This window comes from Harpia harpyja, chromosome 16, assembly GCF_026419915.1.
Source record: "Harpia harpyja isolate bHarHar1 chromosome 16, bHarHar1 primary haplotype, whole genome shotgun sequence".
Taxonomy (NCBI): domain Eukaryota; kingdom Metazoa; phylum Chordata; class Aves; order Accipitriformes; family Accipitridae; genus Harpia; species Harpia harpyja.
The window spans coordinates 25311980-25326450 of NC_068955.1; the positions used below are offsets into that span (position 1 = coordinate 25311980).

General features: G+C 34.0%; 1 protein-coding gene across 1 annotated transcript in view; it reads right to left on the reverse strand.

Moving 5' to 3' along the window:
• The window catches only part of ELP4 (elongator acetyltransferase complex subunit 4), a 154419-nt gene that overhangs the window by 84454 nt on the left and 55494 nt on the right, over positions 1-14471 (reverse strand). Inside the window, exons 8-9 of the mRNA XM_052811628.1 lie at positions 2890-2998; positions 74-180 (exon numbers count right to left, since the gene is read on the reverse strand). Of these exons, the coding sequence (XP_052667588.1) occupies positions 74-180; positions 2890-2998 (216 nt within the window). The remainder of the gene's footprint in view (positions 1-73; positions 181-2889; positions 2999-14471) is intronic.

The following is a 14471-nucleotide window of genomic DNA, read 5'->3' on the forward strand; positions in this document are numbered from 1 at the left end:
AAACGAAACATAAGAGATGGGATTAGCTCCACCTTTTGGGTTCTAAATAGTGAAACAAAACTGTTTCTCTTACCTCAATGGTGAACAGCTTCCTTTTTAATCTAAAAGCAAGGTCCTTCGTGTCTGACACATCACAGATCAAGCTATTAAGCCGAGGAATCTGCTGTACGTGAACCAAACCTTGTGGAAAGAAAGAGTAAAGGAGGGAAAAAAATTAAGAAAACGCTGTCATCCAGATGCATAAATTAGAGTCTTACAGCAGAATTCTGTATATTTACACACACTCATCCTCCCCTTTTTAAACTGGCGCTTACTACCAGGAGCAATGAAGCAAACGGTGCGATTATACTCAAGTAATCAAGCAGAATAAGATAAACAGAGATCCTTGTGCGAGGAAAACTAATTGCACTTTGGTACAGAAGTACAGATGTAAAGAGGGATCTTAATACTTGTCAAAACTACAGCCGGTTTGTGTGTGATTTTCTCTTGTATTTACAGTAAGCAAATATGGCTATCACCTTGCATGCTGCCCACGGCACCACTGAGTGATCTTTATTTTATTAAATGCACCAGTAAGCAGCCAGCAAAACAAGGCTTATGGGTTACTGATAACCACTGAAGCTCTAATGAGAAGTACTTCATTTTGTACCCTGAAAATGACTTTAAAAAAGTTCCTGGAAAATGCTGATTTAGATCATGCTTTTCGATAAATTTTAACCCCCATGCCATCCTAGGAGAAATATGTTTTCTTCATGCAGGAAGCTTATATAGCTGTTCAGATGTTTTTAACAGTACTAGGTGCACTGCAAGCTCTGCATTCTGTCAGCTGCAACTCAAGCTGATTTTTTCTGACAAGGACGCTGGATGGTTTTTGTGCAGCCTAATATAGTTTCTGAACAACCTAAGGGTGATTTTCTACATCTGAAAACGAGGAAAATTCTACAGGGCTTCTCAATTACTGGCCTATATTTGCTATTCATAAAGCCAGCATCTAAATGGAAATACTGAACATTTAGAAAAGACATCTTACTTGAAAACGGCAGCTGTGAGAAAAACCTCAAACACTAAACCCCTAATTTAAAATAAGGCAAGTATTTTTTCAGGGTTTTATTTTTTTAAAAGGAAGAATAAGGGAAGAAAGTTTCCTAAAATTGAAATACTTTAAAAAGCATAATTTTTATGGGTACTAATTACAAAAATTCTCAATAATGTTAGAAAAATATTTTTACGCTTTGAAACCTTCTATCCCTGCCTCCAGTCTGGTGACATATAAGAATTATTTGTTTGGCTTTTGAGTTCAAAATCTAATTATTATATACAGGGACAGCAGGTATAACACAGGGTTGCTTGTATACAGTATTCTAAAAATTTTACTTAATGATCATCTATATCATTCTTTTGTTATTTTGTTGACTTTTCAACCATTTAAGTTTGCAGGCAGCTTAATAAAATTATTAATGCAGGATTCATTAAATAATGCAATAATTTAATCAAACTTCTCCTGAGTAATGTCAAAATCTTCCATCATCTGCAGTAAACACATCATCTTAAAATATATTCTTAAGCAAAAAGAATCCACAAAGTTAAAACCGCTAAAAATACCTACTTTTAGAATGTTAAATTAAGGTGGCCTAAAAATCAAAAGCTACGTATATTGGCCTATAAATGTTATTACATAGTACAAAAATGATTTATTATACATTTTTACAGGAAACCAGGAAATAACTGCTAAAACACACATTGTCTTAAAGGATCTCTTCAGTACTGAGAAAAGGAGTATCAAATTGACAGAATTATGTTAGCATAAACAAATGCCACATCACGATTATACAGTTGGAAAAATAATTAGGCAAATTATTCTAGCTTTTGTTCATGGTTTCTTTTTCATTCACCTTTCTTCAGATAATGAAATGTGCACTATTTTTATAGTCAAAAAGATTTTTCTCTGATTTATTAATTACAGCCTGCATACACACAGTGGTGTCTCAACACCATCTTTGCTTCTTTTTCTACACATTCTGCTATGGAAAACACTGCCACATTCTCACATGTTTACAGCAGGTTTCGGGTAAGCAGTTTACTTTCAACTAAAGGTTTCCATGGAACTACAGTAGTATCACAATAATAATAGCTGTAATTTATGCACACTCAGAGCACCGCTCCGGATTAGCTAAAACTGTTTGTTATTCACTGCTTTGGCTATGCATAACTTCTAATCTAATCTTTTAAAATTTAAATAGTTCTGCTGCAACTGCTAACAAAATCTTTGGGAAACAAAATGCAAGATTAAACACCATTACACATTTTGAAGATAAATCACTTGAAAGGCTACATGACTTTTTACCAAAATTAGTTTCATATTTTACATGCCACACATATCCACATTCATTTCCTTAAATACATAAGTTCCATAACTTACAGCTGAAAAATAGAACATTATTTTTAGATAACGTTTATATAGCACATCATTTAGCAGTTTATTCACCTTAATATAATATATGTTTTTCCATGTTCTCTATTTAAAACTTGGCAGATCAAAAGTATTGATTTCATGACAAGTTCAGCTCGCTGGTCAGATGATTGCCAAGCCTCCTCTGCATGTGAATTCCCCAAAGCCTGCCTGTTGAGATGTACATCTGATTGAGCCATGCCTCAGTAATACGGCTTGACAACATGCAAGGAGTTGCCATGTTTCCTTTGCAGCCTTAATGCACTTTACCGAAAATTTTCCTAACTCAAGACTAGTTAGCAAGGAGAAACATTTAAGGGGTATATTCTAAAATGAAATCAAATGCTACTTTATAGCAGATACCCAATTGGAGGGTAAGCCGCTAAGTGCCCTAGAAACACTCAGGGCAGACTTTCTGCGTTGCTAAAGATGGAACTTACCGTGGTAATCCTTGTATAACGGATTGGTTTCTCTCTCAGAGCCAATAAATGATTCAAGACCAACTACCATATCTGACAAGTTTGTTACACGTTCCATAATTGCTTTATTCTGTAAGACATGGAAACAAAATACACATCCTGAGATGAAAAAGGTAATTAATGTTCATAGAGTAAGCCTTGGTCTTCTCAATGACAAACTGTGGGGAAAAAATAGGTCATCAATACTTAGAAATTACATTAGAGGGCTTTTTTTCTTTAAAAAAAAAAAGACTTGAAATTTCTCTCTAAAGAAAACGTGTATTTGACAAGGAGAAACCATAAAAGGGCTAACTCAGCACTAAATTAATATTTTCCTAAATCTTCATACCATAAGCATTTGCTCACATCAGAGATATTTACAAGCTACATGGCAGGTAAGCACCTCTTGTTGACTTCTACTATCAGTCAGATGCCCAGCTTTTGTTTGTGTTCTGAAAATCTTGGTTTTTAATACACTTAGGCATATAACCTCTAATATTTGGAGCAAGCACAACCCACGTGATTATTCGTTTTGGTCATCAGTCAAACAACATGGAAAACCAAAGCATTTTCTCCAGTATTTTTCTTTCTAAAAGTTCCTCTCTACGCAACGTATGAATCTAAACCTTCCAGTTGCATTACCATTTCTCAATATGTTTGTGATTTCTAAGTGATGCTTTATGTCTTGTGCAACAATGTACTGTCATGTGCCTTAAATAAGCTGTTTTCCGCAGAGTTTTCTTTTATATAGCAGAAAGCAACATTCAAAGGTCACAACAGAGATCTTCAGAGGTAACTCAGGGTAACATGTTCTTAAATGCTTCGATGATGTCAGTATTTAATGAGCAAAAAAAAAAAGGAGACAAATCTGTGCTAAAAAGCAAAATATTTCTTTAAGATAAGAAGTAGTTATCTTAAAGCTGCCTGGACAGCTGGTATGCTCTTGTTCTTGATGGCTGTAGGTGCTATACCCATCATACTTTCAGGGGTATCAAGATCAATCACCTCAAAATACCCATTGCAAGTATGAAGAATTAGCTCAGTAGCTCCAAATTGTAGTTTTGTATTTTTTATTAATTTTAAAGCATTTTGTACATTCTGCACTTCTTTCATAAACTACACGACCGACACTTATTATGAAAGGTCAATTTACATACTGATAAACTATTTGATAATAACAATTTATAAAGTAATTAGGAGAAGAGAAACATCCCTAGATATGTTAGAAAAGTCTATGCATTGTACTGACATACAGGTTTATTAAAATGGTGACCAATACACCAACTGCTTTCATGAACACGTTTCAATAACAGCGTATTTCCTAGCCACATAGAAGCCTACGAAGCAGACGTGAAAGGTGAACATTTCCTACTCCCATCAAATAATAATAATCTGAATTCTGTTTTTTGACCGCTACATAAAGTAACTTGTGGCCTGTCCTGCACAGCCCAATCTGCTCAGGTTACAAGACCTAAATCCACTGATCCCATGGTATCTTTACACCCCCTCCCTTCCCCACCTTATGGGCCAGATGGCATTAAATCCTGGGGACTGGTCTCTTTTCAAAGCCGCTACTTGTGCACAGGCCAAAATGATCTATCCCTATGGAATCAGGGAACTTCAATTTTACCTACAAAGTCTAATGATGGATAATTATAAAATAGTGTTATACTACAGAATTTCCTTTCTAAGGAATAAAATAAATGATCTGAGGTAAAAGAACACTGCCCACACATCAATCCCTAAACTTTGTTATTATATCCACCCCTGAAATATTAAAGCTGACTTGCAAAGTATTTCCTCTTCTAGGAAGAGAGAGACAGTATACTGTATTTTAATGGAAACTTTTGGTCACATTGTTCTACAGACGCAATCACAGAAAGATCATATAAATATAAATATGAAGTAGCCAGTGACCTCTATAAATCCACAGACCAGAAATTGCTGTATTTTGCCAGTTCTTCAGCAGGCTGCTGGATGTTATTTGTATAAGCAAGAAATACAAAATTGTTACATAAATAAACAAAAAACCACTGATGATTTCTGGAAGCTAACCTAAACTCTTGGTATAGAAAAAATATTCTATCATTTGAGAACATGTTTGCTGTCCATTAATTGTTTTTGCTTGCTGGTTGTGAAAACAATGGGTTACAAAAACTGTGGATGGAAAGATGCTCAACCATCAGCAAGGTAACCTCATCATTAACAGTCCTGCATATCATAAGAATAGCATCTTTCCTATTTGGTCTTAATTGTGGAAAGATTAAAGTGAGGGATAGCAATTCAATATTTGCCTAATGATGCATACTTCAATATGTTGGTTTCAGCTCTTCTTCTGAACAGGTTTGCTTTCTTAAAGCATAGTCTGTTTGCCCATGTTGATTTTGTTTTTGTTTTTAAAGTGTGTCAAAATATTCTCCTGGCTTAATGCAGTGTATCTTGGGAAATATTTTGCACAGTGAATTGCCACACCAAATAAACATTTGCTTATGTGGCATTGTTGCCATAGATCTGTATCTATCATGTATTTTCTAGTTTGCAGTGTTCAGCACATTAATGTCCAATCAAAGCTGACGTCAGCACACAGATAGTTGTGATGTATGGCATACTGACATAAACACACAAATCATGTTGCCCCATCTGGGCCTGAAAATTTAACAGAGCTCCAGATCTTCCTCCAGCCCCATACAAATCTACCTCCTGCTTCTGGCATAAACTTGGCAGCTCTGGAGGTGAGCCAGGACATGGTTAGGAGGGAAGCCAGGAATGGGGAGATTCAGGGAAAGAGTTTGTTGGCAGCTAGAAGAGGTATTGTTTTAAATTACACTAAAAAATAAAAAAACCCCCAACCCAGTCCTGGAAAGTTTTCAGTTGTGCTAGATGTACTGCAGTTTTTCTAAATTAGTTAGTTCAGCCAAAATGTAATTATTCTAACAACATGGTAGCAACCCTGTTGTGCAGGCTGGGCTGGGCATCCATTCTATATCTTACTTTGTGCTCACTGTTTTTGACAGACATTTTCTTTTGAGCGCAAACTTGCAATATTTGGCCTCAACCAAAGTGTACTTTCAAAACAACGTCTCAAGAAAATCCATGTAGCTAGTTGGATATGTAAATGGGAACTATACATACGTGTTTAACCAGCTTTTGGGAAGGGCAACTATCAAAAAAGATTGCTTTGTCCTACTAATTTACTTGCAGAATCTACACAGCTTTGAGTAATTATTTGTGCATAAAAATACTTATTTACAAATAAAACTGTTAAAAATGTATCATCTTCTGTGTCTGAGTATAAAGCATGGTATTCTACCAACACAAATATATGTATAGCCTGTATGCTCAAACTTACATACTGAAATTAATACTGGGTGTTTCTACTGGATTAGGTTCTTAATGTACCACAATTTTATCATTACTACTATTAATCAAATCAATCTTGGTTCATCTGGATTCCGTATTAGGAAAAATCTGTCTTTTCAACTCTGCTCTAATTTCTAGTTCTCCTCTGATTTCCTGTCAAATTTTTTCTAACACCCAGGGATATGTCCTCCCATTTTTATTTTGTCAGTTTCTAAAGAAATTAAAAACCTCACAAAATTTACATAATAAAAATGTTTAAATTCTCTGTCCTTGCGCTGCATTAAGTAAAGAAAAGTCAAAGAATGGAAAATTTTCTTAGAATGGCTTCAACTTTTCTACATAGCACATACAAACAATCTCAAAATTTAAACGGAGAACAAGAGACATGTTAAAAGATCTACAATGAGATCCAACTAGCACCTGTATAAATACATTAAGCTCTTGAATCACATGGGCTTTGTATAATTGCATTTGTATTCTGATCAATACATTAACATAATTTTAATACTGATTTATATATAGACTTGAAAATAAGGTATTTTAAGACTATGTCTCTTTTCAAAGAGACATTAGGCCTATATTTTGGTAGAGGGCTATATTTGTACCTTTACATTCTGATAATCTAATCCCATCACTGATTTTATTTTAAAACATATAACTAAGAGTTAATACAAACAAGTGCTAGCACTGAGACAAAACCCAGGTTAAATGGTGAGTTGCATATGTTCCGTATGACAGCACAGAATTTAGATGAATTCAGATACTCTCCCCAAGTCTAGGTAAAACTCTAATTGTAGGCAACAATTTGTGTTGTTACCAACAGGTGAGTCCAGTAATCCTGACACTTCATTTGAAAGAAGGTCTCAATAACAAACAGCAAGCAAGCAAGTCCATGCAAAGTAATATGAACCTTATGAACTTAAAAGCAAATTTTGGTGCGTGAATTTTCAAAAAAAGCTCAAAAATTGGTTGTGCCGTTTTTTGTTTCTGTTACATTCTGTCATAAAGCTGAAGTAAGCTTAGTACTACAACACAGGCAGCCACATTGGACTATAATGAAACACTGTCTGGATATTCAATAGATGAAATAATTCCTGGTATTTTCTTAGAGATTATCACACAATGATGTGGTAATGACTTCACAATATACAAATATTTACCACAATATTTACCACTTGTCATTACTACTTAATCTCCAAAGGATTTTAAAGTGAAAAGATAAATTATTAATGTTAAGAAACATGGCTTAAATATTTATCACCATTTGTTAATAATTACTGCTCAGAATTACCCACACACTCTATTTTGGTAAAAGAAGGTAGGTATTAGGCCCTTGTACTAGTTTTATAGAGAGATACAGTTTGTCCACTTTTTCATTATTCACGAATCCTGAAAATAAAAGATTAATAACTGTTCTGCCAAAAAGCATTATATCAGTAATTAACAAAGACTGTAAAGTATAAAATTCTATACTTATTTTGACTCCAAGTTGATTAGCACTGTTCTCAGTGCTTGGACACACCAAATCTACTAACTGAACTTTGAATTTTGGCTCTAAAATGAATATACATTCAGACCACTGGAATATAAGATAAGCAACAGTACATGAACAAATTTTGGTATGTAGAAATCTGTATCAATATCACAAGAAAACTGAATACAAGCATGATGTCTTTGCTGGAAGACATATATCCTGGAAATACACTTCAAGGATTTTCTACAAACTACAATGCCTTCAAGGATGAGAAATCCACATTTAGGGATTCTGACTGATTAGGCATCTTCTTTTACCTTTGAAGAACCTTACTGACTATAATAGAACTTAAGTAAAAATATCTGTTCATATGGCTGAAATCACAGAGACATCAATTTTGGTTGATTTCTTTATATGTACACCGTATTACATTAGCTAATTTCAAGCAATGAATAGTATCTTTGAATAATTTTATACAAGTTACAGAGGCAAAGAAAGGACATGTAGCGAAGACACAAGCAGGTAATTAGATGCAAGGTACTCGTAAATATGGGAAGGGAGTAACAAAGCATCTGTTGGCCAATATGTTACACAATGTATTAATTCCAGATTTTGGCTGTTCCCTTAAAGTTGCTTTTAATAATGTTTTTCATGATAGTCTATATAAACTCAAGAGTCTTTCAACTGTGAAACTAGTCAGAACCAGTATTTTTGTTTCTTAAAAACTTGAAACGTTTGAGCCATGGTTTCCTTAACTTACGCCTAAAAAACTATCACTGCTATGGGAACTCTGCAATGTTATTATCAAATATATCAGATGAATGTGAATGACACAGTATCCAATTACAAAATTCTGGATAAATTTTCAGGAAAAATAATCAGCCAGGAAATAAAAACTAAATATCACACACTAAAAGAAAAATCTTTGGATCTTCACTGAAGATGGATGGCCTGGACTTGTCTATTACTTGAACTATAAAAGAATCTAATGCCAGCAAACCTTGGCACCCTACAAAATAAAAAGTATGTCTGTTTTGCCATTGGAGGGAAGACCTGAAGGCCAACAGTGAAATGAGTGATGACTCAATATAGATAAAACAAGCAAGTCAATAACAGTTGCTGCTGAGGCTACAAAAACGAAAGTGAGAACAAAGACTATGTAGTCTAAATCAAACTGTCCATCTGTTGATCTCCAAGTCCTTTACAAAAGACAGGCAAGTGCTGCATTCCTCATTTACAAGTCATGTAACAAGCACAAAGATGTCATGTGCGTTGTCCAAAGTCACAAGCCAGTCAACAGTGAGCTGGGAACCAAACTCAGCCTTTCGTTGAAGCCCTGTCTACCCCCCTTTATTTGAGGCTTGGTTTAGGAAGCTGCACCTATGGCTTTGGGGTACCAGGAAGATATTTGGTGGTATCAAGAAGATGATGTGGGAGTCAAAGCCCAGAAAGCTGGGTGCTGATAATCCTGTTATTATCTGGCTGAAAGAGGTGACAGATGTACAGGGTATTAAAGGGTGACACTTTTTGAGCTGAATCCCTGTTCAGTGCTTTTCTCTTCTGACTATTTCCTTAGCATTCAGTAGCTGAAAGCACAGGCTGCATGTGCCTATGAACGGTTCTGGGATGCATCTACCTGCTGCAGTGGATAGGTGAAATAAGCCTGATTGAGCCCTTCTCCAGTGACAGGTGAGGAGCTGGGAAGAAATTAGTACAAGATCTGGGCTGAGATGAGCCTAGTGTCTCCCCTGAACACTATCTGGTCCTTATTAATGAGATTGTCTTATTGTTATAAAAGCATACATATAGAAAACTGTATGTTATTATTTGTCTTTAATTATCACAAAAATGAAATGACCATTTGAATGGAATTGTTTATGAAATTAAACACATAAAATATTCAATGCTACAAGTTGGTTGTAGTGTAGTATAAAATACAGTTGCAAAAGTAGACTGACAGAATGAAAGTCATATTACAAACAAGCCATAACAAAACTGCTGAAATTAATGTATTTGAGACCAACTAAAATATTATGACTCCATTGGGAATTATTCATTATAAGAAAAAGGTTTAGGAGTTCCTTTTGTTGCCATTTTGCCTGAAGAAAATGACATTGCAGTTTGCTTACCAATTCAGAAAGGCTAACTCTTGCTGCAACTTTAATTCTTTAAACAGTGAATTGCATTTTATGCACAGGTAACCAAAAAGATCCTCCACTATTATTTCAATTAACAGTACACAAATATCAAAAGGAACATCTAACTGATGTTGGTAATCAAGTGGCAAGATTCTGATATATAAAACCATTTAAAAAACTAATCCCTTATTCAGTATAAAATTATAGGCTGTCATCAGGAGCAGGCTGGCAAAGCCAGGTCCAGATGGGAAACTGGCTGGGCAATAAGAAGAGGTAGGGTGGAAATGATGGGTAGGCTGGAAACGATGGGAACCTAAGGAAAGACATGACTGCTCCCTCTGCTGGCAAGGTTCTCACCTGCTTTAATTTTTAACTAATGAGTAGGCATTTCTTTAATTATTTAGGATCTAGCCAATAAATAATGCAGAATGTTCCTTCCTCAGTCTGTTGCTGTGTGTTTGCACAATTTTGAACTTATGGTGCCCTATTTCACTAGAATAATTTGCCATAGAATTAAGGCTCAGATGGCTATCTAATGGTAGAGTTACTGGCTTTATATTTTAATTGTTCATAAAATGAAAGGCAAGATTAAGCTATTTAACCTTCAAAATATTCTATTTTACAATATATGCACATTTTGTATTTAATTTACATATTTCATAATATTATGATAAACTGCTCATATCGTACTATAACAAGAGCCCTTCTATGTAGCAAAAAGATACTATAAAATCAAACATTCTGCAACACAAACATACTAAATTACACATCATACCAAAAAAGTGCCCTTCTTCCATGAGTAAATTCATGACCAGAGAATTCAGCGATAATGTTTGTATTAAAACTTAATTAAAAGATGATGATAAGTCATTCATTACTTGATTTGTGATATAAATTAATAGCTGCAGTAAGAACATTTAGAAAAAATCTGTTCTAGGATTTTGGCCTACAACCAGAAGCTCCCAGAACAGGAGGGATCAGCTTTTTTTGCCCACTGTTCTCATCTGAATCCTGGCTGAAAAGCTACTCCAGCTCCCAGCTTTCCAGAAGGCTCCATCCCAGGAATCCTCGCCTGCCATTTGGTTTGCTGATTTTAATCTCACAGGACTTTCTTACAGTGGCTCCACTATGCTGAACTGGCACTTGCTCCTAGAAGTGAGTTATTATTAAACTTGTAGGTCAATTGTGGCACTAACAACTCTTTGGAAGCTTTCAGCCACGGTGTACAATTTGCTGGTCTAATTAAATATTAATTCTAAGTGTTACATTCTGTGGCTAAGAGCTTTTATTTTCCATCATCAGTCTGGAAGAGAAAGAGGTTACAAGGCTAATTTAATCTTTTTTTTTCCCTAGCATTAAAGCTTAACTACACAGGCACAAAAACATCATTAAAGATGCAGTATTCCTTTTTATTATGATTATATTGTAATTAATAGAGCAGGTCTAAACAAAAAGACGTAAAATTAGATTCTGAAATTTCAAGGTTTTTAAACAACACCAAAAGTTCATATAAAAATGTTTCTAAGCAAACAATGCACAGAAATTCAACATTCAGTTATTTGAAAATCATTTAAGATGGGAAATACATATGCAATAATTTAAATATAAAATAGTTTTACACAAAATTATTGTTCTTTGTTCTGAAATACAACAGACAACAGATAAACCCCATATTTAATGCTAGATTCAAAGGGCACTTTTTTCAAGAACTTGTACTTCTACTCATGTGAAAAAAATAGTTTTGCTTCAGAAAAACAATACTACCATCCATTTTCTAAGAGAATTAGTTGCTTAAAGTGGGTAACTACTTTGTCCTGCATTATTTAAAGTCACTCTTCTAATCTTTACTTATCAGTGTCCAAATGGGCTCAATACATGAGTCTCTTCCCTTCTGCTTCCATAACAGTTGTGTCCATGTCTGGACACTGGGCATTATATTAACTACTTAGTCCAGTAGCCAAAAGATTCCATATGCTTGAACAGATGACTATCTCCATACTGTGATGGGATATTTAACTGTTTAGGTCTAATATTGCAGTTGAAAGATTTAGTTCTAAATCTCACCTAATTTTTTAAAGTTTTCATAGGTGTATTTTCAGATTATATACATAAAATGTAAAATAAAATCGCAATGTTGCATATACTAATTAACTTTTAAAGTTTAACATATTCATTTTGGAAAAGTCATTTTTTTGATTAAAAGACTGTTGATGAAATGGTGATAAGGATGTGTATATAGTGTCCTTCTAAAAAGTAAAATTTATTAAAATGAGAAGGCTGTTTTAGGCATGCAATTTTAACATACAATGTGACTGTTCATCATTATATAGTTAAGTCAGTTAAAAGACAATTAACATGTGGGTACAAAAACATGCTTCAGATGTATATTGTATTTGTTTTTGAAATGGGTAGTTGTTACCAAATCAGAAATGGTAAAGCTAGAATACAGCCTGTTGGCAACCATAAACTTATTTTATTAAGCAACAAAATATTTCTATTTCTTCTGCAACTTTATTAGCAAATACTATCAACAATAATAGAAATTGAAAACAAAATTACTTACTGTCCCACAATTTAAATTTTGAATTGTATACTTCTCTGAGCTTCCTACGTGATCATAATTTTAAAGGTGCTTTTATAAATGTCTAGAATATCCAAACCAGAATATTCATATCTGAAAACTATGTGGATAACCCAAGAATACCTGTCATAAAATCATGACTCTCAATATTTTTTTGTATGACTGTTAAACTGTGTTTCTCGCATACAACAAAAAGCAACATGCAACATTAAAAAGCAAGTAAAAAAACCCCAATATAGAAAAATATAAAGACCATTTCATCTTCACAGTTTCTATTTTGCAGAGAATTTCGAAAGCTCGCTTAACTATGATATAGAAGCTACATGACATTTGATCTCAATACAAATTCGTGTGCAGCGGCTATCTCATCAAATACATTTATTTGAAGGTTATTCAGCATTTTACACTTGTGAACTCTCAGAAGTTAGAGTTCTAAGGCAGGCAATCACTCTTAGCTCTTGTCATAGGAATAAAGATTTCAAACTGTGAGAAATTCACAAGCTATAGGAGTTCACATCTTATAATCCTACATTAGCAATGGATTCTAAAGCACTCTATTGCTTGACTTCGAGTTTAGCTGCTAAATTACTCAGTGTGAACACAAAAGGCTATGGATGTGAAAAGGTTTGTTTCTGAATTTTTCTACACTGAACTACATACAGGGACTTATGCACTTCAGTGAATTCAAAGCATCAAAACATTAATATTGTAGGAAATTAATTTTTTAACATACTGGATGAAATAATGAAAATACCTTGCTAAAGAGAACTTCAGACTCTGAGGACAGGTTCTGTAACAAGACTTATTCATACTGACTTTTCATTAGTCAATTAATTTCCCTTGGTACATGCTGACTAATATGGTTGTTAGTCCTTACCAGTAATAGAGCTTCAAGTTCAAAATAAAGGATGGCTTTAATAGAAGTATTACACCTTCTCCCAGTGAAAATAATAACCTACTCAAAAAAATATTACTTAAGTGATACAAAATTGGGAAGAACAGGAACAGAATTATGAACACTACTTAGTATTTTGGGGGAAAGATGTTTTTGGATTTACCAGTGATTTCTAGTAATTAAAGAAAAAGAAGAAAATACAATAGGAAAATATTTTAAATTCTAATTTAGGTCTTTTGCAAGTATAAAACAGTGACATTAAAGTCCTTTAAGTCACACTCTGTAGCACAAAAAGTTTTTTTTTTCAAATTAGGTACTAAAATGCACAGATTATCAACATACAGAAAAACAGTCATTCCTATTTTTTATAATATTCCTTAAATTTGGAAAGTGTAACAAGTGAAATTCCTCTTCAGTCTGCCCTCCTTGATCAATGCTAGATTTTAAAAATGGAAGTAATTTTCCCTTTTCAAATGCACCATCTGATTTCATAGGCACAATACATTTTCAAGAAGCAGTAGAACGACTTGAAAAATAACCTTCCATCAACTATTTTAATCATACTCGTAAGTATCTCAATATTTATTACCTGACAGACAGTGTAAGATAAGAGTATGTTCAATCGGTAGAAAATATCAATCAAGTAAAACTTGTCACACATCATCTGAATAAAATTCATAATTGGATAAGTTTTTAGTGTCATTTTCTTGAAAACCTCTTCCAGAATAATGTATTCCTATTTTTGTGGTTGAGAAAAGAGAATTTTTGTTTTTCTTCATGCACCATTTGCACTAGAATTTTTATCAATAAAACACAAAGAATCTAGTGTTCTTTAGTGGACTACAATTTCTTTACATTATTCTGAGAAAACTGTACACAGCCAGATTTTTTGTCTTTTACAAAAATATAGTCTTACAGAAGACTGCGAAGACATTCAGTGTCCCATCAAACTGGGTGAATAAGCATCATCTTTGGATAAATGCAATTCAAAGTTATTAAATCCAAGACAATGAATATCTGGAATAATAAAAGAGCCACATTGGTGGATGTGTACCACAGAGGGAAAAGCATAAAGAAAAAATCACTGTTTAATGTTCAGTAGTCATCAAAGAGACA